Source organism: Penicillium macrosclerotiorum (assembly GCF_028827735.1).
Source record: "Penicillium macrosclerotiorum strain IBT 26536 chromosome Unknown utg000001l_segment0_segment0, whole genome shotgun sequence".
NCBI lineage: Eukaryota > Fungi > Ascomycota > Eurotiomycetes > Eurotiales > Aspergillaceae > Penicillium > Penicillium macrosclerotiorum.
Genome location: NW_026643081.1, coordinates 2,631,740 through 2,659,643, shown reverse-complemented (window position 1 = coordinate 2,659,643; position 27,904 = coordinate 2,631,740). Strand labels below are relative to the sequence as shown.

At 52.2% G+C, this 27,904-nt stretch overlaps 5 protein-coding genes across 5 annotated transcripts; 3 read left to right on the top strand and 2 right to left on the bottom strand.

The window, feature by feature from the left end:
- Nucleotides 1-635: 635 nt before the first annotated feature.
- hmt1 (putative vacuolar ABC heavy metal transporter (Hmt1)) lies at nucleotides 636-3,684 on the bottom strand (the record flags this gene model as incomplete). The annotated part of the gene is made up of 3 exons (XM_057072610.1): nucleotides 636-1,890; nucleotides 1,975-3,122; nucleotides 3,337-3,684. 3 exons carry the CDS (start codon nucleotides 3,682-3,684, stop codon nucleotides 636-638), a joined length of 2,751 nt encoding a protein of 916 aa, XP_056939140.1.
- A 3,944-nt stretch (nucleotides 3,685-7,628) lies between these two features.
- On the top strand, nucleotides 7,629-11,894 carry N7462_000883 (WD repeat protein; the record flags this gene model as incomplete). The annotated part of the gene is made up of 3 exons (XM_057072609.1): nucleotides 7,629-7,809; nucleotides 7,877-7,892; nucleotides 8,087-11,894. Coding segments are annotated over 3 exons (4,005 nt in total), but the record flags the coding sequence as incomplete, so codon positions are not given.
- Nucleotides 11,895-12,298: 404 nt separating this feature from the next.
- N7462_000882 (uncharacterized protein) lies at nucleotides 12,299-13,903 on the bottom strand (the record flags this gene model as incomplete). Its single annotated transcript, XM_057072608.1, has 2 exons — nucleotides 12,299-12,910; nucleotides 12,989-13,903. The coding sequence occupies 2 exons, from the start codon at nucleotides 13,901-13,903 to the stop codon at nucleotides 12,299-12,301; spliced, it is 1,527 nt and encodes a 508-aa protein (XP_056939138.1).
- A 275-nt stretch (nucleotides 13,904-14,178) lies between these two features.
- N7462_000881 (splicing factor cactin) lies at nucleotides 14,179-16,259 on the top strand (the record flags this gene model as incomplete). Its single annotated transcript, XM_057072607.1, has 7 exons — nucleotides 14,179-14,499; nucleotides 14,549-14,689; nucleotides 14,768-15,244; nucleotides 15,300-15,689; nucleotides 15,736-15,930; nucleotides 16,107-16,139; nucleotides 16,191-16,259. The coding sequence occupies 7 exons, from the start codon at nucleotides 14,179-14,181 to the stop codon at nucleotides 16,257-16,259; spliced, it is 1,626 nt and encodes a 541-aa protein (XP_056939137.1).
- A 1,759-nt stretch (nucleotides 16,260-18,018) lies between these two features.
- Nucleotides 18,019-19,714, top strand: N7462_000880 (uncharacterized protein; the record flags this gene model as incomplete). Its single annotated transcript, XM_057072606.1, has 3 exons — nucleotides 18,019-18,623; nucleotides 18,652-18,853; nucleotides 19,043-19,714. The coding sequence occupies 3 exons, from the start codon at nucleotides 18,019-18,021 to the stop codon at nucleotides 19,712-19,714; spliced, it is 1,479 nt and encodes a 492-aa protein (XP_056939136.1).
- Between the last annotated feature and the right edge of the window lie 8,190 nt (nucleotides 19,715-27,904).

Genomic DNA, 27,904 nt, shown 5'->3' with positions numbered 1-27,904 from the left:
GCGGGGAATCGCAAATATATACTCAGGGAACTGCGTATGACTATCTACATTGCAGACACCCTTCGAAGACAGAATTTCTCAATTGAAGGTTCTTTATATTAAATGTAATCGTTTCGGCGGCCCTAGTGATTAGTCTAGTTTTTAATTTCCAGAGAATCCAACCATGACCGGACTGCACATCGGGTCGTTGTGAATCAAGGCGAGAACAAGAAATGAAATGACTGAGTCGTACGCATCGTAAGGCCCCAAACTCCAAGTAACGCAACAAATGAATGCAAAACACAGAGAAGCGAAAATGAGAGGGGGAAAAACCTAGCACCAGAATGGTCAAACAAGAAGAAGAATCAAAAAAGAGGAAAAAGAAAAAAAAAGGAGAGAAGACCCGAAAAGAATAGGGAGGAATCAAACAAAAACAAGAAAGAAAGACACAAATACCCACAATCCCTATGCCTGTCCCTGCTGTTCGTCGGTTACCATTACTGCCCCATGCTTTTTGCTTTTGGCTTCGAGAAAAAAAAAAAGAAAGATATGAGAAAGCATATGCACACGTCGAAAGATAAGAAAGGGCGAAGGAGAAAAGGGTGTTCGCAGGAGAAATGTGAGTTGCCTGTACATGACGCCCGACACGGGAGTGTTTAATGAGCGGGACGCCGAATGCGGTTGCGGTCCTCGTCAGATTGACTGGAGCTGTCGTCGCTGTTGGTGGCATTGCGAATACGCTCGGCCCGATCTTGGAGAACCTGGGCTTCGGCAGCTGCCTTCTGAGCGCGGATCTGCTTCCGCCACATACTCGCATAGCGGCCCTTCATGGCGAGAAGCTCCTCGTGGGTGCCACTCTCGGCGACTTGGCCGTCTGAAAGGACTAGAATGCGGTCGGCCGTGGTGATGGTGCTGAGGCGATGCGCAATGACGAGCATGGTACGTCCATGAGAGAGTGTGGAGAGGGCACGCTGAATGTGTTCCTCTGTGTCGGTGTCGAGAGCAGCAGTGGCTTCGTCCAAAAGAATGATTCGAGGATTCTTGAGAATCGTGCGGGCAATAGCCACACGCTGCTTCTCGCCACCACTGAGTCGAAGGCCGCGCTCACCGACCTTGGTATTGTAGCCGTCGGGGAAACCCAGGATCTTGTCATGGATGCTGGCGGCTCGGCAGGCCTCGTAGACGTCTTCATCGGTAGCGCTCTGGTTGGCGTACTTGAGATTATACATCAGTGTTTCATTGAAGAGCACAGTATCCTGTGGTACCACGCCAATGTGCTTGCGAAGAGAGTCGATAGTGATATCTTGCACGTCGTGACCGTCAACACGAAGCGACCCCTTTTCGGCGTTATAGAATCGGAACAGTAATCGGAAAACAGTCGACTTGCCTCCACCTGACTCACCAACCAATGCAGTGGTGGTGCCTGGCTCACAGCGGAACGTGAGCCCATTCAGGGCGGGTTTCCGAACATCATATGAGAATTCCACATTCTGGAATCGGATATCTCCTTTGCACATTGCCAAGGGGGTAGCCTTGGGGCTATCAACCACAGTCGGCTGTTCTCTGAACAGCTCCAGCATACGCTCGGCATTAATCAAAGCTGATTGGATGGAGCGGTAGAAGGTACCAAAGAAGTTCAAAGGGCCCTGCAGCTGAGCCATGTACGTCAACAGCGATACGAACTTGCCCACCGGGCGCTGTCCGATCGAAACTTGATATGCGGCAATAAAGCATGTGGTTAGAAGACCGATCATGAAAACAGTGTTCTGACATGTGTTGAGGAGGGTGAGAGAGAAAAGGACGTGGTATTCGGCCTTTTGGTAGTCGCCAACCGCTCCACGGTACCGGTCAAACTCGTACTGCTCGGCGTTAAAGTACTTGACAGTTTCATACGACACCATCGAATCGTTTCTATCAGACAAAACTTATTAGTAAAGCTCCCAGTTGTCTATGGGCGGTGACTTGAACCCCCTATGTCTTATGGGCAAAACTCACTTAACAGCATCCTCCTGTCTCGAGGCATTGACCATTTGTCGTCGAATTTCGGCACGCCATTGAGCCATACGGATGGTGACATAGAGATACCCAAATGTTGAAATGCCAACCACCAGCGCGTAGTAAGCGTCAAATGCGATGAGGAAGTACCCAAACGCGATGATTAGATCGATGAGCATGGGGACCACCTGGAAGGTAACCTGCTCGAGGAACGTATTGATCGAGCTACCTTTGCTCAGCGCGGACAAGACCTCGCCCGTCTTCTTTCCAAGGTGAAAATCCAAGCTGAGGCCATGCACGTGCTCAAAGGCAGCAGTTGACAGCTCCATATAAGAATACTGGCCCACGGGAATCCAAAGGCTGGAACGCAGGGAGCTCAGAAGACCCTGCCCGCCCTGCAGCCAGCGGAGAATGACATAAACCAGGATTTCTACCCACGGCACACGGAATGCCTGCCCTTCGTCTTCCGCCAGGATGGTGGTGATATTGCCAACCTGGATGGGCACCAGGACGTTCACGATGCGCTGGAGAACAAGTAGGATAAAGCAAAACACCACAATGATCTGCAGGCGGCGGGATTTCGAGGGCCACAGGTAAGGGAAGAAGAGTGAGTAGCCACTGAGATACTCCCACCAACTGGTAGAGGGCATGGTAGTTGGGCGGACCCACGGGTCTTGGGGTTTAGCGGACTCCGTCTGCGCAGCTCCATTCGTCGCCCCGTAGGCGTGGCCATTGGCATGCCCATTCCCGTTCTCAGCTCCGGCGGCATCAGATAAAAGGCCGGTCGACTCGGTGGCTTCTCCGTTGACCCGGTGGTTACGCTTCTTTTCGTGGCTCTTGAACGAGATGACTTGGCTGGTATAGAGGAGCACCAGGGCCAGCAGGATGAGAATGCGAATGCTGCCCGAGACGACCTCCATGGATTCCCAGGGCGTCATGCTCCGGCGGAGCTTACCACCGGCAGGGTCTCCCACAATTGGCTCATGATGAGGCGAGGTATAGAGTGACAACGAGATGCTAAGAATAACCAGTTCAAAGGGAATGGCAGCCGCCCAGCACACCAATTGAGCAATAGTCGGGGATGGGGTGGTATCGAGCAAGGTCATGAGTAAGACCGCATAATCGAAAAAAGAGCCGACAATGTAGATCTGACATCATTTAGCTTATGCTTGTTTTGGAGAGGCGGTGTCTTTTTTTTTTTTTTTCTTTTTGGCTTGAATGGGTAATTCTTGCCGCTCTAAACTCCCCGAGATGCAGAGCTAAGAAAAGCCGGAGACAGAGCGGTAAATGAGAGGAGAGCAAGGGTGAAAAGAAAATAAAATCAAAAATCGAAAACAAGAATAAAACAAAACGGCAACGTACCACGACTGACTGTCCTCGCCACCAATGCTCGGACCTAGCCACCATCACATGGAGGATGTAGATCGTCGCATCTGCCAGGTACGTCACAAGCACGCCCACCGAAAGCCAGTTGAAGAACCGCTTGACATTGTGGGAGAAGCCCTGGGGCTTACGAAAAGCAGCTTCACTGCGAGAGCGCTTAGGCAGTGGGCGTCCACCGGGACCTATGCGAGGCGAGTCCGTGGTGCCTGACCTGCTCGCCGTGACCATTGTGTTGGCCACGAAGGCCACGACGAAGAGGAGCAGGAGGAAGATGGGATAGCATGTGCGCAGGTAATCCAACAGGTCGAGAGCTGTTTGGGAATCCATGATGAACCGGGGATGTCCCTCCACGAAGATCCGCACGACCGAAAAGAGAGGCGATTCAGGCGATTTCCATGACAGGGCAGCGGCGTCCCCGAGGTAGAGCGAGTGGCGAAGAGAGGGAGGTGATGCGCGCGGGAGAGGAGGAGGGAGAGAGAGAGAAAGAGGGCGAATGATTTGGCCCAGAAGGTGTTGGAGCCGAAGAGGAGGAGAGGGAGGGCGGAAGGCAGAGGGCGGAGGAAGGTCGAGGTCGGAAACGACAGCAACAGTGGATGAGTTGAACGGAGCAGGGCAAAGATCGGCGGACGCGAGTGTGCGAGGAATGATCGCGGACGGACGCGGGGACGGAGTGGCAAGGCTTAGACCTGGGGTTGGGGAAAACGAGATGAATAGAAGGATCGGAGGGTAGAGAGTCGATCTAAACGCTGCCGGTGCATTAGCATACCGATGCGGCGAATTTGAGGGCTGAAATTGCTTTTTTGGCGATGCTGGAGGGGGGCAAAAAGGCGTAGAGTTTGGAATGCCCGAGCTTCAGCTGTGGCGAACCATTTGGTTTTCCCCACCCAGCGGATGACGGGCGCACGAGACTTACCTCTTCTGACCTCTTCTGACGGATTCCGGAGGGCAATTGAGGGGAGATCAAGGCACGAGAGGAAAAAGAGAAGGGAAGGAAGGGAGAAAAAAGCGACCTCGAAGCGAACGTCGAGGAGAATGACGGTGTGGATGCGGGCGCTGCAGCTTCGATGGGGGATCCACTTGGTACCTCCGTCAATGAGGAGGGTGATATGGGAAGGGGGGGGACAAGACGAGTTATATCACGATGGCCGGGACCAAGCCAGACGCAAGATTCGACTCTGGATGACTTGGGATGACACTGGAGCGAGGCCCAAGAGCGAGTCCCACGTCCGACCAAGCTCTATCACACTATCACAAGGCCTGCTGAAAGCCGACCCCGAGTAGTTCCCTGTTCTCCTGGATTCTCCGATCCCCCTGGGGCCGGTTCTTATAGATCGTCTCCGCTCTCGTCTTCGATGTTCCCTCGTTTCTTTCTTCCTGTTTCGCTTCCTCTTGCTTCCTCCTCTAATTTTCTCGTTTGTATTTATTTTCCCTGTTTTAAGGGTCTTGGTTTCTTTGCGTGGTAAAGGGGGGGGGGGGAAACAATCCACTGTCATTTATTTTTTTGGCAGTGGAGCTGCGCTTGAGCAGATGGTTCGTGCCCGATGGACCAGAATCGAATAGACCAGCAGGGGGGCCCAGTTAGGGTTAATTTGGTGGGGACCCGACGATCAAACGAGCAGCCAAGTACCGCCGAATGTATATCAATGTAGAGAGGTTGAGAGGGATCGTACCACCCCCGGGACTATAACAGACGATCGTAGACTATAATCCAGCATCAGTCCACAGGCAAACGAGAGCCCACGTTCGTCGTTGCGGTTACAAAGTGGCAGCAGAGGTGGACCCGGGAAACAAAATGAATCAGCCCGGAGTCGATCGGTCAACTCGGACTGTCAGTCTATGTCTCCGTTTGTCTAGCAGGATATATATGTCTCGAAACATAGATCTCTATCTGTCTCTCCATCTATATATTTCCCTGTTTGTCTCTATATCTATATTTATACCTACCTGTACCTGTACCTGTACTTATTTGTCCCTCTCTCTCTCCCCCCTCTATTGATGGAATATGTATATCTCCACAAATATGGCTGGAGGGGCTCCTCTTCCCTGGATATGGGGTCGAGAGTGTTCGCATGGCTGATATCGCTTATTTTGAGGGTCGTTGCTCTGCTCTTTCGGGATTGTCTCGTTCTGGACAGGAAAAACGGGGGAGGAGGGGGGAGAAGAGGGACCGGGACTTGGGGACTCTCCAAAATGGGAATCCAGAAGAATTTCAAGCCACGGTCCCAAATGAAAACTAAAATAAAAAGCCCATTTTCCATCAGATGGGAAAACACGCGACCCCATGTACCTTCCGGTACCCCGGTCTACCACAGATACGTAGGGAAACGGGGCGAACGGTGCGCGCGGCCCTCTGCCACAACGATCTAGATCCCCATCCCCCCCCCGGTCGGTGGAGGTCATGACTTGCCTGAGCGGCCACCCATCTGAGCTCCGATGAGATTTAGCGCCTTGGTACCTCGGGGCCTGGTGCAGGCAGAGCTTCGGGAGGTCTCAGGGGCGATTAGGCCCGTTTCGGGGGACGCGGGGTCCACGAGTCAAGGCGATTCGACGGATTCAATGGGCTCGGTCGGCGTCATCACCATTCGATTGGACTCCCGCCTTTCCGACAAACAGTGTGAGACATGGTTTCTTTTCTTTTCTTTTCTTTTTTTTTTTTTACTCTTTCGTTTGTTGTTTCTCCGGGATGACGAGAGGGATATGCATCGGCGTTCCCAGCGTCAATTTTATCCGGGGCTTCTGAGTATACAACGCTCTGACGATAAGCTCAATAAGGCTGGTCCATTAGAAATATAGATCTCCCGATAGCAGAAGAAATAACGAGAGAGAGAGAGAGAGACAGTGCGTGTGGGAAGTCTCGAGAATCGCCAGAGACATCCATTAATCCTTGGACCCTTAGACCTATAAACCTATAAACCTATACCCCCATAGACCCATATACATGCTCGATCAAACAAGGCCCACCACTTGATTCGGCGATCCGGGCTTTCGGCCTTTTGTCTATCTTGGGCTTTGCATATGAATAAAATTTGGGATGACGCTCAGGATGACATAGACTGATCCTCATATGCACTTTCTGGAATTGATGTGTGTGGGGGGGGCTGTTCTGTGCTTCCGACCGTTGACGAGTCCGCGATCATTGATCATTACACATTGCCGATGCTTGCTTCGGTCCCATCGTGCCCCATCGTGTCCCATCGGAGAGTCGGGAAGCCACCTGCAGTGCCTGTGCAATTTTCAAATCTGATCTCTCGCGCCTGGTGTGTTGGCCGCCTGACCGCTCTTGAGAAGGTGGACACGTCTTCTAGGTTGTGACGACAGATGCAGAAGATGACTTGCAGCGCTCCCGGACGGCTTCTCTCTCTCTCTTCAATGCACATGAAAGATCGTTGCAGGGTTTGATTGGGTGCTTCCTATATACTTTTGACCTTTGCAGTCCCAGATCTCTGAAAAAAGCTCAGTACTGGAGTCTATTCTTTCTATTTGTCTGTCATGTACGGAGGATGTACCCTGTGAGAGAATCAATCCATCTCGCACAGCACAGACGACGAGAAGAGAAATTCAGGATTGAAAGATGCTCCTTCAGGATTCTCACGGACCAGGACTAAAACTAGAATGCTCGACGGACCGAGAAGAACCGGTTTCGAGCTCGACCGTCCCAATTACCCTCCGATCAAAGCCCTGTTCTTAGCTCTGTGTCCTGATGCGAGGGTGAGATCCCGAGCAAGTACCGGCTCTACTTCGTATAGCTCGTCGACTTTCGGCAGGTAAATCCTTAACTGAACTGGGTACCCACGCCATTTTCAACGTGGCACTGGCAGGCTCCAAGTCAATTCAAAGCCACTCATTCTTATTTGGGGACTAGCTCGGAGTCAGGGAGCGACCGGGCTTCCTGAAGTAGCGGGTAACTGGCTTGTTAGTAGTAATTTCAGAACCTCAGCATAGGGTGAACAGGTGCTCTTGTTCTACTTTGGCCAGGCCACAGAACTCTGGACCTAACCATGCATCAGCGTATTGACTTTCCTTATCTCAAAATGGCGAGTGAAGGTGTCCAGGGTGAACCAGCCCGTTCAAGCTGGTTCACGCTGACTCCCCCTCTTAGGCTAAAACCTTAGGTAAACAGCCTTTCACGACGTCCGACCTAAATTGAAACTCCACCGCTTCACCGCTTGCGCAACCCCAACGCAACCTTCCCCCCCCCCCCCTCTCCACATCTCCATTTCCTCATTCCATTCAGGTCAAGTGGTCGTGTGCTCGCAATGGACGTGTGAGCCATGTCGGACCTCTCAGGGTCACGCTCCCCGGTCCCCCCTCCCCCGCCGCCACCCACCAAGTACTCGCATCGCGCCGCCAACGCGCTCGCCCGTTTCGCCCAGCCCTTCTTCTCGGGGTCGCGCCCCCCAGTCCGCAGAATAGCCGGGTCGATGGGCCCCGGCCGATCAGGTCCAAATCTCTGTACGTGTTGCATATGCCCTCACACCGCTTCATCCCAAAGCTACCCAAAGCACCGATGGATCTTCAGACACGTCGAAGGCGAGGTTGAATATCTCCCGTCGCGTCTCTTCCGTACTTCCCCTTCGAGTCCTTCCCCCACCAAGCATCTCCGATTCCTTCACATCCCTTCCTTTCTCTCTGCGACCACCCCTCTCTTTCCTACTTCCACTACAACCCCGATTGGGATTCGACCGTGGCGACCTTAGATCGGCCAATGGCACCTTTCTAACACCACCAGGCCCGGTGAACCGCAGACTGTTACCCACCGAACCGGCATCCCCATCGCCGCCCTCGATATATCGCCGCAACGGACGCACGCTGTCATCGGAGGCAAAGACATTCTCAAAACTATCCGAGTCTCGCCTGATCATTCGTCGGAAGAATTTAATATTCGCAATGCGGTCATCAGCTATGCATCTACCCACAATGAGGTGGGCATGTCGATGCCGCATAAAGACCAATTGAATGTCAGGGACGTCAAGTGGTCACATGGTAATTACGACCGGATAATCGCGACAGCGGTCGCCAATGGCCGGATTGTCGTCTACGACCTGCAGCGGCCCAGCCTCCAATTATGTCGCTTCCAGGGCCACAACCGCCAGGTTCACAGACTCGCCTTCAACCCTCATCTCGCATCATGGTTGTTGTCCGGCAGCCAAGATGGTACAATCCGGATGTGGGATCTGCGTGCCGCGTCTACGAATCGGGGCCTTTCCACGTGCGGCAGCAAGCATGTCTACCAGGGAAATAGCGATGCTATCCGGGACGTCCGGTGGTCTCCCACGGATGGTGTCGTGTTTGCGACCGCCTCGGACAGCGGCGCTATTCAACAGTGGGATTCGCGCAAGACGAATGCCCCCATCCTAAGGATTGCCGCCCACGATCGCCCCTGTTTCGCCGTGGACTGGCATCCCGATGGGAGACACGTCGTCAGTGGGGGCACGGACCGACAGGTGAAGGTCTGGGATTTCTCCCCTTCTGCAGAGCGACGGCAGAAACCTGCCTTCCAGTTCCGAACCCCCCAGGCCGTGACAAACGTCCGATGGCGGCCTCCATCGTGGGTGGGCGACTCGCCCAGCTCGGGGGAATGGCAGTCCTCTCAGATCGTGACTACCTATGACAAGGAGGACCCTCGCATTCATCTCTGGGATCTTCGGCGGCCCCATGTTCCTTTCCGTGAGTTCGACCGATATGATGTCCCCGCAACCGACCTGCTCTGGCACTCGAAAGATCTATTGTGGACGGTCGGCGAGGCGGGAGCATTCACTCAAACCGATGTGCGGTATGCCCCGGCAGTGGTCAATCGCCGACCCATGTGCTCGGTCGCATGGAGCCCAAATGGCGAGTTCGTTGCATTCGCCCAGCAGCGACCCAGGCGACGGGCTCTGGGGGTCGATGCATCCGAATTTCTGCAGTATGAAGAGGATCACGAGAGCAATAGCGGCAAATCTTTAAGCCAGAGCCCGGCAGAAGACATGCTTGATGAGGTGGCCCTGGCCTCTTCCTTCCGACACCGGCAGACCAAGCCCAGCACGATTCGACCATCCAAGTCATTGGGCAGCACACCGCCAGGGGCAGTGACTATCATTCCCGTGCTCGATCTGGAGGAAGGCCTGGCCAAGATTTCATCCCCTGTTTCGAGTCAGCTTGGTGCTATTGGGAGTATACCCGGCGTCACGAACGATGCTTCTATCTTCCGGTTCTTGGCAACTCATTATTCCCCACTCATAAATGAGCATCGCCAGCAACAAAGTCATGCCAGTGCTCTGAGTGCGTTGATGAAGTCGCTCGATCACAATGCTGAATGCGCCGATGAACTGTCCCTGACCAAGCTAGCCCAAACGTGGCGGATTGTTAAATTTGCCCTTCTGCAGGAGCTTCAACGTAGATCGAGAGAGTATCAATCTGGCAAAGGGAGCGTCAAAGGGAAGTCATCCAAAGATGGCTTGCTGACAGATAAACACCGACCGTCAGATGAAGGCCGCCCAGGCAAGGTGAAGAGTCGACTGTTTAAGGGGGTCATGGAGACTGAAGGTCAAAGAGGTCTCAACCCTGAAGCTGAGAGCTCATCCAACATGACCACGCCACTTGCACGGCCATTGCCTGATTCTCCAATGGAGTCCTGGACAAGTTCAGACTCGCAGATTCCCTCTATCAGCGAGAACGCGATTGATCTAGACCCTCTTCCACCGTCCGTCTTGAGTTCCCACAATGGTTGGGATATGTCCGGCTCCGAGTCTCAACCCCTACACCACCCTCTACCCTTGACGCAGGAGCGAGCATCCAGCGAAGACACACATATTTCCGGAGTTGCCGTCTCTGGTCATCTTCGTGACCCCTTGCAGCATGATCTTGACAGTGATCAAAGATCTGCACCAAGGGCAATAACTGGTCGAGCCGACTGGCGTCTTCATGGTCAACCTAGTTTCAATCGCGAGGCTTCAGAAGATGACTACGATCAGAAGATGGAAGATAAGCGGGCAGCCATCCGTGATTACAAACAATACCCCAAGAAAGTCTTGACGCTGGATTCCCCATTAGAATCCAATCGCCCTCCTCTTGATCACTACAGCCGACGGGACTCGTCAGAAAGCTTCCCGATGTTCTCCGCATCTACGGATAGTTCTCACCCTTCCAAGTCTATCGCGGCGTCTTATTCATCCAATGGGCGTCCGCTCTCAGATGGCCCGCTCTCAGATAATGGCCAAGCTGGTTCGTATGTTGGTCGGGCTGCAGCTGTTGCGAGACGCGAATCCGGTCTCGATCCAGCCCCGGAGGAGGAGGAGGAGGAGGAGGAGGAGGAGCCTGAAGATGATGACATGGATATAGACGAATCTGTGCTTGAAAACGATCAAGTTCATCTCGAACGACCTTCCAGCCCGCCTCTATTACTCACCGAGTCGACTCCACTTGAGCCACCGGGCTCTCGGAGGACGTTTGACGACTCGGTCAATCTGCTGTCTGGTGGGACTGCAGCCTACACCGGCATAACAGGAATCTATCAAGACCTTTCACATGTGGAGATTCCTCTCTCTCCAGATACCGCGGATCTCAAGCCGTGGAGCATCGAAGCCATCATGAAGGAGGCCATCCGATACTATCACAGTAGCAGCAGGTCCGTTGATATCCAGACCGCAGCCCACCTGCTACATAAAATGCACGCTCTTTTCCAGGATTGTGAGACGATACTCCCATACGAGGAGTGTGAGATGATCTTCAAAACCTACAATGAATACTTGATTCGACACGAGATGGACTTGGAAGCCGCAGAGCTCCGACTCTCTTGCGTATCCACTTATCCTGGCATCTACGACTACGCGCAGATGGACACATTCATCAACGTCTACTGCTATACCTGTCAACGACCGTATGAGAATCCGCGGCGTGACAACACCTGCTGTCACCGCTGCAACACCCCACAAGCACCATGTACCATCTGCATGAGTATTGAGCCTCCTCCGGAATGGGTTGCTGCCCACCAGTCGAGCCAGTCCGTCTCAGGCACCTCTAGTCCCGATCCAGACGCGGAAACTATCTCGCACCTCTCGTCGCTCTCATCTGCTCCCACAGAGCGAGCTCCTGCCTCCGAAGTGGACTCTTTCGTCACGCCCAGCCCCAAAGGCTCGTCCCTCTGGACATGGTGCCAAGGCTGTGGCCACGGTGGCCACGTCGCCTGCATCACCACCTGGCTCAATGACCTGTCTATCAGCGAGGGTGGCTGTGCCACACCCGGCTGCTCCCACGATTGCGGCCCCGGCCCGCGCCGCGAGCTTAATCGCCAGATGCTCCTCTCCGAGACCAAGCGCCGCGACTCAGCCAGTCGCTCGTCCGGGGTCGGACTTGTGAAGCGTGATCCGTGGGCGAAGGGCGAGAGTAGGGCGGTCGAAAAAGTGCGCGGCATGCTCGGCGCTGCTGGTGTCGCGGCCGCCACGGGTCAAAGTGGCGCGGCCGCCAGTACCTCAACAATCAATTCCGCTGTACAAAGCCCCGTCTCACCGGGTGCGGTGTCTCCGAAGAAGGTCCGGCTTGTTACACCAGGTGAACAAGGTAGACGTCGTGGGGCGCCGAGAAATTGATCGTGTTGATGGTGAAAAACCATACTGCTTTTGCCATGGTCTTTGATAGACCATTCCCTGTTCCGACCCACCTCCATTTCTTGTAACCATTAGTTCTAATACCCTCTTATTTATCTCCTTCTCTCTATCTTGGCAATTCTGGGGCACAAAAATCTCTACATTCGGCGGAATCTTTTGACGTGGCTCTTAGTGAGTCAGTGTTCTTTCGCTATAGGTTTAGATATCCGGAATTTTTCATTCTCCCAAATCTAACTTAACTCATGTACCCAACCCAACAACCATCCATTGAATCATAGTCCCTCCACCCGATCATCCATTCCATATCAACCAAGAGTTAGTCCCCTGTACAAGAGATCTACACACGCCTCCCTCCCTCAAAACCTCCGCTTCTTCTTCACAGGCGCCTTACTCTTCGCCTCCAGCTGCCGCTTCAACTCCTCCCGCCTCCGATCCGCCCTCTGCGCTTCGGTCTCCTCTACCGGCGTCGTGCCCGCCTCGGTCTTTGGCGAGACAGACCGCGTAGCTTCCGGGCCTGGGCCCGGCGCCGGCGCCGGAGGGGATGGTTCTTCTGTGTGAGGCGGTGGATTAGGCTTAGCTTTGCCGCCTATCATGCCCAGTTTCGCGGGTCGTTTGGGGGGCGCGACGGGTTGCGATGGCGAAGAGGGTGATGCTGAAGGGGGTGTGGGTGCTTTTGCGGGCTGTTTTTTCTTGCCACCGATGATGCCAAGACCTGATTTCGGCTTTTTGGGCGGGGAATTGGGCTGAGGAGGTGGTGGAAGAGGAGGTGATGGTGCTGTCAGTGGACGTTTGATAATGGGGTCCGGCTCTGACTCGGACTCTGTTGCTGTGGCCTCGCCGGCGTCTGTTGGCGCCGGCGGAGATGAGCTTTTCTGGGTTGGCGTTTGCTTGGGGGTTGATTCTTGCTTTAACGGGGGTGTTGTTGGCTTCGTGTGTGGTTTTCGGAGCCGCGGAGGGCTTTCTGGTCGCTGTTGAATATGTTAAGACGGAGAGGGTTTCTTTTGTGGCTAGATAAGGAACGACAGTTGGGTGGAATTCCGACATACCTCAAATTCATCATCATCGCTTCCGGCGGTAGTGTCACCGTCAAGGTCTATATCACCCTGTGATAACTTGGTCTTTGGATGTTCCTCGTCTGGTGCTTTGTTGCCTGTGGACAGCGGCGCGTCTTCGTTGAAGGAAATTGGCTTGGAGTCCTTGGGAAGGCCACTCCACCACTGGTCTGGTGCTGGTTTTAATGTATCAATATGTAGTTTGGAATCAGTTCTAGATATCTCGCGGACAAAGTTGGACGCTGTGTTGGAGGAAGACGTTTCGATATCTGTAAGCCAGGCCTGTTGATCAAATTCCGCAACACCTTTGATATGCTTAGCGGCCTCTGATCGTGAATTGCCCTTGCGGCCACTACGTAGCCCGGGAGCACTTGGGAAGACGGTTCCAAGATCAGCGCCGAGAGCGTCGAATTTATCAAACAGCTTTCCAAGCACCCAATCCTTCTGTTTGAGTTTGTCGACTAGTGACTGCTGTCGAGACTCCCAGATAGCCTCATCTCTAAGCAGCGGGAGAAGAAGGTGATCAGTCATAGATGACGGTGGCTGCTTTTTCAATTGCAAAGTCCATTGCAATGGCTGAAGCGGAGATGGCAGGTTTGTGCTCGTGAGGAGCTCGATGGAATTGGTCGCAGATCCACTATTGAGAGATACGCTACCTCCTTTGCCACAAAGAGCGTCTCCGATTTTCGTCAGAAACATATCCAGCTGCGCTGCGCCTTCGCTGGGGTCTATGGTCGTGGCGGTTTCATCCGCTCGCTTCAATATATCCTTGTGGGACAGTCGTTCAGACCAGATGGAAGTTAAGTCGGTCAGATAGAGCTCGTAGGCCTGGCGGGTCCAAGTATACTGGACAAGCAGCGGCGGCACATCACTCCGTGACAAGTGCAGTCTGCACCATTCCGAGGACATGGCCTAAGGGATATTTTCTTGCCGTGTACACAGTCGGCGCTTATATAGGGAATAATGCAACAGACAAAGAAGGCAGAAGCCGAGGATGCGGAGCTGCCTGGGGCCACCAGGGAAACTTAGCCGCAACGCTTAACTTTCCGCCGATCGCCCGAGCCACTTTTCAACCTCGCGATTTCGAGCTGATACACCGCGGACCCCCTTCCATTTCTGCTTGGATCCTCCTCTCTGTGAGTGACCTTAATCCTTATTGAGATCAGCTTTGTGAAGCATCCAACATGTCCTCGCGACTCCCGGACCGATCAGGCCCGATGCGCCGCCGCTCACGATCTCCGACGTCCTGGCGACAACCCCAGAATCCCCCGCGCAACGACCGTGACTACCGCGACCGACCAGAATCCGACCAACGATGGGATGATGGCAGGTCACGCCAGGGGCCTCGCCATATGCGCGACCAACTGCGAATCAACCAGCTACAAGAGGACGAGCAGGTGCGCGAGTGGGTCGCGCAGGAGGACACTTTTGTGTTGAAGCAGGCCAAGAAAAAGGCTGAGATCCGCGTGAAGGAAGGGCGCGCAAAGCCAATCGACTGGCTGACCGTGACGCTCCGATTTATCGACCCAACGCGCAACCCCCTTAGACGACGAGATCGCCGATTCAGAGCTCGATGTGGTAGATCCAGACGGCGTGTTTGAGGGGTTGTCGCCATCAGAGCTCGCCGATCTGGAGAAGGATATTGAGACCTTTTTGAATTTGGAATCCAATGCCCAGAACCGCGACTTTTGGAAGGTATGGCTCTCGTCGAGCATCTAGCTATCCAAAATGAACCGTTTTTGCTGACAGTGAATGTTTTCTTTTTTGTGACAGACCATGAAAATTATTTGTCGAGATCGCCAAAAAACCTCTGCCCCCGAAGGACGCGCCATCAGCTCTGTTGCTGCCGATATTAATAGACTACTCAGTCCGAAAACCTACGAACAGCTGCAGACATTGGAGATACAGGTGAAACGGAAGCTAAATTCCAACGAGCCTATCGATACGGATTACTGGGAGGAACTACTGCGCAGCCTGGCAGTCTGGAAGGCTCGTGCAAGGCTGAGAAATGTCTGTCAAGCGGTCATTGAGGAGCGTGTACGCGACTTGCGAAAGCAGCAGAAAGAAGAGGCAGAATCCATTCGGGAAAAGCTGGCACCTCTGGCGCCAGTTGTCGCTGAGAATGACCAGAAGAAAGCATCGACCAATTTGACTGAATTTGAAGGTCTGGACCCAGATCCTTTGCTGCATGTGCGGCCTGAAGACAAAGGGTTGGAGATTATGGACGAGTCTGCATTCCTTCGCCAGGTGGTACGATGCATCCCCAGCTTCTCCCTGCGATCTCATGCTAACACATTTGTTTCAGGCTCGGGAGCGGCAGAAGATTCTTCGGTTGGGATTTGTTCCTTTGCGACAGCGAGCTACTGAAAAGTCGACCGCCGTTGTCGCCAACCCATCCTCTACTAGTACCGCAGCGCCCGGTGTCCCGGGCCGATTCTCGGCTATTCCCAATGACGACTTCTCCCAAGCGACCAAGGCATTGTACGAACGGGAGTTGGCGAAGGGAATCAGTGAAAATGAAGAGATCTTCACCAGTGAAGAAGCCGTGACCACAGCCTCGCAGGCCCTCTGGGCAGGCAAGCACCGGCCGCGCAAGCCGCGATACTTTAACCGTGTCCAGATGGGTTACGAATGGAACAAATATAATCAAACCCACTACGATCACGACAATCCCCCCCCCGAAGGTGGTGCAAGGGTATAAGTTCAATATTTTTTATCCCGACTTGATTGACAAGACCAAGGCCCCAACATATCGTATTGAGCGAGAACATGGTCGCAAGCGCGGCCAGTCTTTTGCCGAGGCTGGCGAGGAGGATACTTGCCTGATACGGTTCATTTCCGGGGCTCCATATGAAGATATTGCGTTTCGCATTGTGGACAGAGAATGGGATTATAGTGCTAAGCGCGATCGCGGATTTAAAAGTACATTTGACAAGGTAAGGCGATTGATTCTCCAGTGCATCCCAGAAATTTCGGGGCTTGCGGCCCTCACCTGTCTTTCGGTTACTCTTTCCCTCACTCTTATCATATGCCTTGTTATCATTGTTTTTATTCTTGTTGTTTCGTTAAGTTCGATGGTTTACTGACTTGCTTTTTCGCGGGGGTTGTACAGGGCATTCTCCAGCTCCACTTCCAGTTCAAGCGGGTAAGTTGCGGATACCTTCAGCTACTAGTTGCCCCAACTGGCAATTTCAAGCAGCTGTCACCGGCAAATTTCTCCAAGAACATCACTGACCTGTTGTCTCAGATCTATTACCGGAAGTAACACATGCGCGACCAGCCATTTCCACATGGGCATTATATCAGGATGACGAAAGGAGATTCGGCAGGCATATGCAGGTTGAAGAGTCGGGGTGTATTCTCCAGTGTGCTGATACCCTGTGAATCAACCGCCACCATAATTGATTGGACTGGAAACATTAACCCGTAATCTCCCCCCTTATGGATTTCACCTTACCCACGAACTCTCTGCGTTGTCCACGTGTGGGTGTCAAAGTGCCAGGTCAAATGCTTAATTTGACTCCTCGACCGATCGATGCTTCCAATAACTTGCCTGTGCTCTGACATCGCCATCCGACACCTCCTGCACCTCCTGCACTCGGATCTATAGAGTCCGACCGTATGGAGGGATGAGGAACGAGGAATGAAAAACCGAGGTCTGCCGTGGAATTCGCTACGATCGATACGTCCATCAATACACGCCGGGTTCCCCAACCAATACTTTCCCTCTTTCCCTCCCGCCCATATGCCTTGTGACGGGGACCAGGCTTTATCTTTATTTTGTTTTTCTCCTTTTTTCCCTTTTTTTTCTGTTCCTTTACGGAACGGCGGACGTTGAAGTCGGCTGTAGTGACACCATGCAGGCCTTGCGACTGCAGCCTAGATTCATGCCTTCCGGCTGGCTAGAGGCAGCCCCGGCCAAAAAGGTTCACACTGCCCGTTACCAGACAGGACAGCAATTCCATCGTGCTTTTGCCCATCCATTCTTTCTCTTTTCTTCTTCTTCTTTTTTTTTTTTTTTTCTTCCTCCTCAGCTTTGGATTGTGGTGCGTTCGGCAGTTGACTGCACTTCCTCGCTCGCATTCCAGAGGATTCTCCCTCGGCCAGACCCTTGGCTGGACAATCGAAAAGATCCCAATGGATGGTGCGTGCTGCAGGTGGCCGCCTCCTGCCAACCATCCTCCTGCTCTTTTCGTAGTATTCGTGCCATTCGTGATTCGTAATTTTTGCCCCTGCTCCAGCGCCGTCGGCCTTCTGGACTCGCTTGAACATCGAGTGTAGCACCAGATTGAGCCGCCTGGGCCACTGGTGCGATCATTGGCCATTGTCTGTACTATGAAGGGCTGTTCCACAGCCTGAGCATCTGAGAACAAGCCCATTCCTCGTAGCAATAGCACTAGCCAGCTCTGTAGCCCTCATGATATGCTCGTCTCAACGAGTTCGTTGCCTCCCCCCTCTTTTTTTCTGCATTTGACTCTTCTTTGACCCCCGTCTCGTCCAGACAGATCCCATCCTTCGTGAACTTCCCCACTCGCCTCGTTCCGACGTACCTCGTTATACCACCATAAAAAGAAAAGAAAAGAACAGAAACGAAAAGGTGAAAAAAAAAGAAAGAAAGAAAGAAAGTAAACTACGCCGGCTTTTGTTTGCTCTGCAGGACATCCTCTAGCGGTTTGCAGCAGAGCATGTGCCGGATGTGCTGGCCGTCAAACCAGTCCTGGGAGACTTACTCGCAATATACAGCTCCAATTTGGGGATTCTGACAGTCCTGGGGATGACGCTTCACCGTCAGATGCACCCCGGTTACTTCTACAGTGGCTGGTCCCCTTTTCTCTGTGATTTCTATGCTTTCCCCCTACCCTTGACTTCTCCTCTGTGTTTCAGCTCCATTGCTCAGTGCATGGGTTTAAGCTTCTCACCTGAGCCCAATTTCCAAATCGGGATCTTATTGCACGCCGAAGTCCAGCGGTTCACCGGTGTTGTTACTTGGATTCCCCATTCTCCCATCCATCCTCGCCAGGACCATGGATCACTCGTTTTCAGTTTACCAGTTCCTGGCTCAGATGCCAACTGACCGGGAGCACGAGCACCGATTTTCGGTACAAACGGGGGCATTCGGAGCAGTTCGCCTTCATCAGGCGAACTTCCCCCCATACGCTTACCACCCCTGCTCCCCCATCGACAACTGGGCGACATTCCGATCTAACCTGGCGCCAGCGCCCATCATGTCCCTTTACCATCCCGGGTATAATGGGGACTCGTGGGGCGCCACCGTGCCGGGTCCATACGAGCTCCGGCCACAGCCTCGACCGGTGCCTGACCCGACGTATCTCTCCTCCTCCTCTGCTGCTGCTGCCGCTGCTGCCAGCACCTCCATGATCGCCTCGCCGGCCAGCATGTCCCAATTGTCCCCACAAGCGCCGAGACGCGCATCCGATGATCTAATCGACGGGCAAACAGCGCCGGCCGTTCTTTTAAGAGACACCTGCGATCCTCCTCCTGTGCACCTGGACCCTTCCAGCGGTTCGAGCCACTTGCACACCACTCCTCCATCATCCCCCCTTTCCACCTCTTCACAGCAATCCTCTGCCTCATCACCAGCCAGCATGACTCCCTCAGCCCCCCCTGGGTGTTGGCACCACCTCTCCACGCCTCAGCATGAGTGACTCGAGTGATCAGGAGCAACATGGAGACCCGCCATACTCCCGACTCATTTGGGAAGCCTTGCACTCTGCAAAGAACTATATGCTCCCGTTGCAAGATATCTACAAATGGTTTGAAGAGAACACTGCCAAAGGCAGGGACGAAAGCTCCAAGGGCTGGCAAAACAGCATCCGCCATAACCTGTCAATGAATGCAGTATGTCTTCTCCCCTTCTCTCCTCCTCCCCAGTCTGTCTTTTCTTTTCTTTTTCTTTTCTTTCTTTTTCTCCTCTGTCTGAATTCTGGACAGCCATCGCCACTCCATCCTTTCCTCTGCAATCCTTGTTTTTGAATGTAAATCATCAGGTTCACTGATCATCGATTTTCTTTTTTCTCTCTCTCTTAGGGATTTGAGGCCGTCAAGAGCGAGGCCGCGGGAAGAAGACCCATCAACTACTGGCGTCTGACTCAAGAAGCCATTGAACATGGCGGCGTTCAGTCCACAACCCGATATCGCAAGAAGGCCAGTACCATGGAGCTTTCCAATACTCGTCGCCCGCGATCAGGGCCCAGGGAAGGTGACAAGCCCAAACGGTCATCTCCCAAGCAACGCATTCTGATCACCGACGGGAAGCAACAGAGAAAACATCAAAGGGAGCGGTACTGCCCTCCACTGATGTTACATCAATCCCAGCACGGCGGTTCCTCCTCGCAGCTGTGGGAGAGCAGCAGCAGCAGTAGCAGCAGCACTGCCTATTCTCATTCACGCGCCATGCACCCGGGCTATCTTCCTAGGGGCCCCGTCTACATGCCCGTGGTGACCTATGACGGGCCGGCCATTCAGGATGGCTACCCTGTGCCTCGCAGTCCCCCGGTGCCTTCCACGTTCGACATGAGCCGAGTCATCAGCTGCACTAGCCCCCCACCTGGCCACAATTCCGTGTTCTGCGATACTGCACAGTCGGGGCCCGGCTATGCTGCATTAGACATGGGATCGCTAAACTGGTGGGCCAATCATAACTCGATGATGCCCAGCCCGGATAGCCCATCTGATCTACCTGGTCATCTTGGGGTGTAGGTATGCAGAGAGGCGAGAGACAGAGAGAGAGGGAGGGGGGGGGGGTAAGGGTTGAGGGCAAAGGCGGGGAAATCCAGAACCCAGAGCCATTGAAAAAAAAAAAAAAATAAAAAAAGGGGGGGGGGGGGGGGCGCGAATAGGGAAGTGCATTAGAACTTGATGATTTGAGGTGGAAGGTTCGGGCTGTTGGCTGACGTGCATTAATGGGTATCTTTTTTTGGTTTTTTTCTGCGGATGCTTTCTTCTACTTTTTGTTTTTGTTTTTTTTTAAAAAAAAACCCTTTTGTTTTGCTATCGCTGGCATGGCCAATTTTTATTTTTACTATTTCTTTTCTACCTTGTCTTTCTGACCGGGGGATCGTTTAGCTGAATCTGGCCTCTTAGAATCTAAGAGGCATTGGTACATCCCTCGTGCGTTTTTCATTCAGCTTTAGGGGCAGTTCTGGGGTTTCATCCGGCACTGCGGTCTCTTTTTTTCGCCTTTTCTTGCCTGCTCCAGGATGAACTGTTTGCTTTTTTTTCTGCTCTTTTATTATTTTTTTGATGTATTGTGTTAGCTGTCAAAGTGGCGGGGTTGGAGTTGTATCATAGGTTGTTTCTTTTGTGGTAGGCTCTCTTCGCACTTGCGCTTGCTCGGCCCCCATGGCCTGAAACCGATATTCCCCCGGTGCGATGATCTATGAGAGTTTCTTTTTGCCTATTCGCTGAGTAGATAAAGGATCGCACTATCGCACTATTATAACACTATCAAACTCTTTGAATCCTCGAACCATGCTGTCATGTTCACTAAGCTTCGGCTGGATCTCCATTCCCCAAGCCCTATTTGGCGCGCCCCCCCCCTTCCATGCCCTATTTACATCATGGACCGGCCCGCTCGCCCCGTGTAGTCTGCCCCCAGTCCCATCGCTCCCCCAATCCCTTTTGTCCCGGCTGTTGGGCTTTTCCTCCTGCGCGACTTACGCATGAAGATAGAGCACCGGGACCTGTCTCGTGCGTCATCCAGGCTTTCCCTTTACCATGTACGACTTCCCATCCCCCTCCCCCCATCAAACCCGGCAAGCCGTGCAGCCGTCCTCTCACCGATGACGCGGTCCTCCCTTGGCGGCCATGACTTCAGTCCACCGATTTCCCCCGTTGCACATGCATCATTATTCCGGTTGATTTTTGCGCCACCCAAAACCCCACCAACCTAGGATTTCGGGAGTGATCGAGGCGAAAGAAAACAATAGAGAGCCAGAGAGAGAGGGAGGAAAGGAGGACTTCTGTCAATGTTGATCGACTTTCCAAAGACATATCAATTGCTCCTGAATAGTAACGATTATTTTAATCCTGAGAAATACTATACACTGCGTATCGAACCACTTTCCCCCCTCCTCCTCCCCGCTTTCCCCCGTGCAACAGATCACCGCCAAGACCAAGACAATCTATGGAACCCCCGATAGTCCCAGATTTGAGCTCATCCATCGCGCCGCAGTCTGTGTACGGCTTAAGCCATGCATCATGGCCCTCGTGGTGGGATACGGGAGCAAGTGAAGAAAAATAAGAAAAAAAAAGCCAGGAGGAAGAAAAAAAAAGCAAAGATGCAACCGCGCACGAATCAAAAAAAACTCAGAGCCGAAAAACACTACGATCTCGGCTGCAATGGCTTTGAGATTTTCGGATGTGTCAATATGTCAAGCTGTCAAATCTGTCAAATCTGTCAGGTAGATCTACACGTCCAACGATGACGCAGGCTCGACTGCAGGGTTAGCGGTGCCCCTTGTCTAGGAAAGTGAGGCTGACAGTAGCGTCGTTTGGGGTGCCCGGCGGTATCAGATGGCTTAGGGAGGAGTACAGGACGATGTATGGCTATGACTACAAGTATGGCTATACAATGCATTTCTGCGCTGAAGGGAAAGCATGTGGTTGATCGCCGGAAAAGAGTGGTCCCAGCACGCAGATTGGAGGTGTGACAGCGGGGGGAAGAGCAGTTCCTTGGTCGCCAAGCACGTTCGATAGAGGAGCTTCCGCCTCCTACCTAGGTTCCACTGTCCATGCCTCGGAGCGTGTACGCTGTACAGCATACCGTTTGAGATAAGCGGTATTACATGCTCCGCACTGGCTTGGGGAGGGGGGAGCCCAGGAGAATCGAGTGACCTCCGTAGAGATGTGGCACTGCGCGGCTGCAGGTTGTCTAGTTTACTTCATTACAGGTGACAGCTGCAGTGCCGTTCACAATTCATGTTCCAATATTCTGATTTTTGATCTTTTTATTTTCTTTTTTTCTCTGTTATTTATTACCCTCGGGCCGTGCCGACCCGGAACGCTGCCAGTGTAGCAGCTCCCTCCCGCCAAAAACCCCGTATGCAGGCAATAAAAGCAGTTGATTCATCTAACCGAAATCTCCCGGGCTCACTTACAGCTTGTAAATTTGGGGGGGATAAGAGGGAGGAGAGTATAAGATTCGCCCGATGAATAGTTGAGCACGGAGAACTACCCCACACGGCTAGCGCTAATGGAGCCGGGGGATCCCCCAGATGTGAACTTGGCGACAGGTACCAAGGTGATCAGGGTACTGTAGGGCTTACTGGAGTATGACGAGGTATTTGAGGCTCGGTTCTAGGTTCTAAACTTGTAGGATTGCGGTTTTTAGGACTTGGGTCCTGAGACATCGTAAGAGAAAAAGGCTCATATTCCCCCCTCCCCCACCGCCTCGGTGATCTTCATGCTGCTGGCAGTGATCCTGCAGCCTGCATGTTCACTTCGGGATATGCTGGAGTGGAGACCCTGATTGGGACAATTCAATGGACGGATAGATCTCCCGCCCAACAGATTGAAAGGCAACTAGCATCGGGGGATCAGGCGCACAGATAGTGGCTCTCATCGTGGACATGTAGCAGGGGCTGTAGAAATAGTCTCCTGTATGTGACAGAATCAAGAACGTTTATCTAAGCTTAGAACAACAAAGATAAGTCGAGTATCTATGGCGCTATACTAGATCGAATAAAAGTGGATTGTAGATCGATCAAACGCTATGAGTTCGTGGTTTAGGCATATTCTACTGAATCCTGTTTTTGAGACTATTCTCAAGTATTTTTCCATCCAGAAAAAAAAAAAAAGTAGGAATATCTAGTACTCATGGAAATAAAAAAAAAGCGCTGGGGGGAATCGAACCCCGCCATGCTTTTTACATCGAACATGTTTGTGGAGGAACAATCCTAACCACTAGGCCACCAGCACAGCCAAACATGTTTTGCAACATGGCTCGCATCAACCTTTCAGCCAAGAGTTTACATTTAGTCCTCTTCTCGACTTGCCTACGAACCTCGTGCCTTCCTCTATTTTCAGGTTTTTAATTTTCATTTCCTGTTTTTTTTTTCTCGCTTTGCTGGGTTTTGCTCGAATTTTTGCTTCTTATTCTCGCTGCACGTCTGACCGGGTCTCTGCAGGGCCATGACAGCCAACGTCAATAGCTCCGCTGCCAATACCCTCAGGCACTCGCCACGAACCGTCCTAAACGATCGCATTGCAGTTTTCAAAGAATTCGGCCCCGCCGGCCTCAACTGCAGGTGATCTATCGAGTTGGATGGAAATAGATGAACTACACTTGACCCGCATGGCTGGCATCCCCCCAATCACACTAAATTCTTTCTTGACGACCTCATTTTTTCGATTTAACAACGGCGATACCGGGAAAAAAAGAAAAAAAAAAGTAGATAGATAGAATGGCGTCATGGCGAACTGTTGACCATAGGCGATACTTTGGTTGTCCACTCTCTACCTGGCTCAACTTAGTTGCTGGTCAAGATGTAGTCCGACAACCAACCATTCGCAGGCGATTCTCGGACGCATTGCTTGAGTACCCGAGAAAATGAGCAGACCAATGACCTAAAAGGGTATGTTGTGAGGCACACTGACACACTACGAGTGTCGAATTGCGTGAAGCTTCTATGACACCCTCCTCTGTCCCTCATGCTTCGCGTTCTCTTCATGCATTGGTACAACTTCGTTTCATTTCTCGGACCGTCCCTCAACGTCACACAAGGCCCGGCTTGTTGTCTTGTGGGATGGAGTGGACTGGCTCGGCTGCTATTCGGAGGAATCAAGGAGATATTTCTTAGTACGGCAGTACGGCAGATACATCGCGGGTGTTGAAAGACCAGGGCCCTTCTCTCGACAGAGTCAGTACAGTACATACTAGTGTACCGTCCAGTTCTGCGTGGGACCTAGCCCGGGTTGACTATGCAGCCATAAAGATATGAATCGACGGATAGCCCAGTGAACCCTTCGAGCCTGACCGCTGGTTGGGATGGTCCGTTTCAGAGGTCATGCATAGCCTGACCCGCATCTACGTGAGCATGACAGCTTAAGATGGGAAACACCAGGCAGGGGAAGAGGGGCGGCCTATGAGATCGCAGAGGCGTGGAAATTATGTATACAAGAAACCCGAATGAGCCCTTTCTTTGCCGATCCAACCGGCAATGCAGCCGTCGATCTAGGGGTGCTAGTTGAGGGCTCCGAAGTCAATGTTTGGTGGGATACGAAGGTGCATCCGAGGAGCGCTGCCATGTAGGGAGATGTACTCCGTACTCCGCACAGGTAGATGGCCACTATTAGTGCCTTACACCGCCCCCCCCAACCCTTCCGGGTTGTGGGTGCGCCACGTCAGACTGCCAAACCACATGAGACTGCCATTTTTTTCCTACATACCCTATTGATCAACGTATCCCACTAGTATCTATATAGAAACCCTGCCCGTTATGACGTGCTTCCTCTGCTCTATCTAACGATGCCTGGGATTCCTGTGTAGGATCTGGTGGTGGTGATGTTCCATACGCTTTCTTCCACTGCTTCCTCACCCGCTTCCGCTCTGCCTCTGCTTCCTTCTCGTTTCTTTTAGCAATAGAACGATTTGCATCTCTAATAGAGAGCACCCCTGTTTTGCTAAGCGGCGTTTTAACCTGGCGCTTGGTGATTGGGCGCTGTAGTGGTTGTTGAGCTTCCCTAATCTTGCGAATAGTATCGTTCGCTAGATTTAGGTTCTCTATAGCAATCTTGTTATGATAAAACACACGATCAAGATTACGTTGCTGCCTTGGTGTAAGATCCTCTTGATATCTAGCAATCTTCCTTTGATTCTTTTCTAGATCCTGTATAGATCTAGGCGGCGATTGGTCGATACTAGAAGAAGATATAGGTGGTGGTGAAGGTGTTGAACGAAGCGTTGAATGATATAGTTGTAGATCTGGCGCTATAAGATCTTGACACTCTTGGATAGGAAGGCTATTAATAACCTTGCTACTATCGACTGGATATATCCCACGATCTTTAAACGATTCCCGAATGATTCGCTGGTTAAATGCGCGGTTTCGAATATCACCGATTATTCGAAGGAACTCTGATCTTCCGATAGGGCTACCACCCCAAAACGCGTGATCGTTATTCGCTAAGCGGAAGTGTTGCTTATAGCTTAGAAACAGCTTACCGTCAAGCGGCTGGCAAAGATGTGTAGTATGTAGTAGGAATCCTATTGGTAGGATATCGTTCTCTTCGCAAAGGTGTAGGAATTCGAATGTAAGATGCGAACCGTGGCCGTCGAATATTAGGATACGTTTTTCACCCGATTTCGTACGGTCGCATGTTGATTCTATAAAGAATCGAAGCCATTGAACTGCTATATCGTCGGTTATCCAACCGTTAGGCGATGTAGTGATAGTAGTTCTTGGTGGTAGGTCGTCTGTTTGATTAAACCAAGATTCTATAAAGATCCCGTTGCCTTTGAAAATAAACCAAGGCTCTATCTGCCACCCGTCGGCAGCGATACACTCGATAGACGTGATATTTTCGCCTTGGTCTGGCTGAGGAAGATCTACTACCTTCCTACTAGTAGTAGTAGTAGTAGTAGTAGTAGTAGTAGTAGTAGTAGATATAACGTTTCTAGATCTTCCTTCGCCTGGTTGAAAGCCGCATTCATCAAAGTTATAGACTAAGCGTGGTGGTATAGTCTTCTTGATCGTTTGGGCTAGTAGATCGTACCAATGCTGTAGTGCTGCTGGATCCTCTGCTAGAATTCGCTTTGACTCCTTCGTATACTGCTTAGTAGGCCCTAATTGAAGATGTTTAGGAAGCCTATTAATAAAGCGATACGCCCACATCTTGCTAATCGGCGGCTTGCCGACACGTTGGCATACACGATTCGCCCACGCTTCTAGTATCTTAGGAGTGATAGGCATATAGCAATCGTTCATATATTGAATCCAGCGAATCAAAGCCTCTTCTTGATAGGCTTCTAGAGCGTTCCTAGCACTGCGTTTAGCAGTATTAGATACTGTTTTCTTTTTAACACGGTCGTGCAGTGTACGCCTAGGAACACCAAATTCACGTGCTAAACGCGCGATATTTGGCTTCGCAACGCGTGATGCTGCTAGGCAGGCCTCAGCCATACGAGATTCATCAAATTTAGGCATATTTAGATGGTGGTGTTGGATAGGGAAGCAAAAAATAGGGTGGTAGAAAAAAATGGCAGTCTCATGTGGTTTGGCAGTCTGACGTGGCGCACCCACAACCCGGAAGGGTTGGGGGGCGGGTGTAAGGCACTAATAGTCGGGTGGAAGTCAAGGGATCGCTTGTCATTGGTAGACGCTGGTACTCGACACCAGGATCTTACGAGGCTCTGGAAGAGGAGCTAGGGGAGGACGTGGTACAGATTTCTCTGCCCTTTTGCCTCCTTCGCGTCGTAAAGGTCGTGTCGCAATGTGGTTGAGTGTCGTACAAAGACAATGGCCTTTATCTGGAAGGGAATTAGTTCCGGTCTTTGTGTCCAGGAAGACCATATCTGGAGTCGCAAGGGCAGATATGCCGTCATCTAACCTTGACAGTGAAAATAGACCGCGCTGGAGCCTCGAGCTCGACCTGACAGAACCGCATGGTCGTTCCTTTCTGGTGGATGCTCTTCTCGGTTTGAATCATGATTTCTTTTTTTCTGGTTTCTGTCGTCTGCGTTCCCGCCACCTGCAGCCCTCCTTCTTGTCGGTCTCTAGAATGACAGCTGCAGCCACAGGAACAAAAGTACCGGTGCGGTCAAGCTGGTGCTGCTACCCAACCAGGATGCCCTGAAGACCAGGATAAAGCAGGCTAAGGCAGCTGTCACATTGTGTCTGTGAAATTCTTGTGCATGAGGGACGGCATTTTATTAACGCCGAAGGTTTGAAGTAGGGGATGCCCTGTTAGCCCCCGCTTCTCTGGCAAAATATATACATGCATCCGCCCTTGACAGCATGTCCCCACCCCTTTGAAGCCCACGGGTACAATAGAACTAGAGTGATTTAGGCCAGGCCTACCTAGGTGATAGATGAGATCTCCAGATCCGATTCTCTGACATTCTTCTGGGATGCCACCGATCTCCTAGTGGATACCTGCGGCCACCCGTGCGAAAATTTATATCCCAACCTAGAAGGAAGAATCCACAGCATCGGCTAAATTCTTCTATTGAAGCGACCTGCAGATCTCAAATTTCGGACAGAACACGGAACATTGATTGAGATCGACATGATCGTAGATACCCCATTTTCTAGCGTGGCAAGGAGACATCATTCGGCGCCAGGTATGTGCAGCTGAAACAGTCACGGCGGATCGCTTACATACACCCTGGAAGCCAACCCCGACTTCATTCCCCCATCGGTCGAGTATCTGCGAGAACCCAGATAGACAGCGAAGCAAGCAATTCCAGTCCCGAGAATTTACACCCATCTTCCCAAGAATGCTGTCAAGTCCCTTCTCCTACCCGTATAATCCAAAAGCCACCTAGCTCGCTGCAGCGCCCCAGCCCGGATCCCAATCTACCGAGACCGACGTCGGAAACACAACCCCGGACAACGTGAATGATTCATGGTCGTGGCTGACAATGTGCTCCCTGGTCAATAGTAGGATGCCGATATACCCCTCCACTCCGCTCTTTCTCTTAAGCCCCGGGCAGCAGCATTATCCAGCTGCGTGACGTCGGAACCTCGACACTGCAGCGGGCTGGCGATAAAAAAAAAAAAAAAATTGTCCCTGTTTCCTTGCTGGGCTGATTGTTGACACTTGGGACCGGGATTTTGTACGGGCTGCGTCGTGATGGGCGCTGTTACGTGGCTTTCTGTGCTTCGCGAGGCGGCGACAGCGGACTTCTGGGAAGCAATGCGACGGATCGTAGATCACCGGAGCGAGGTC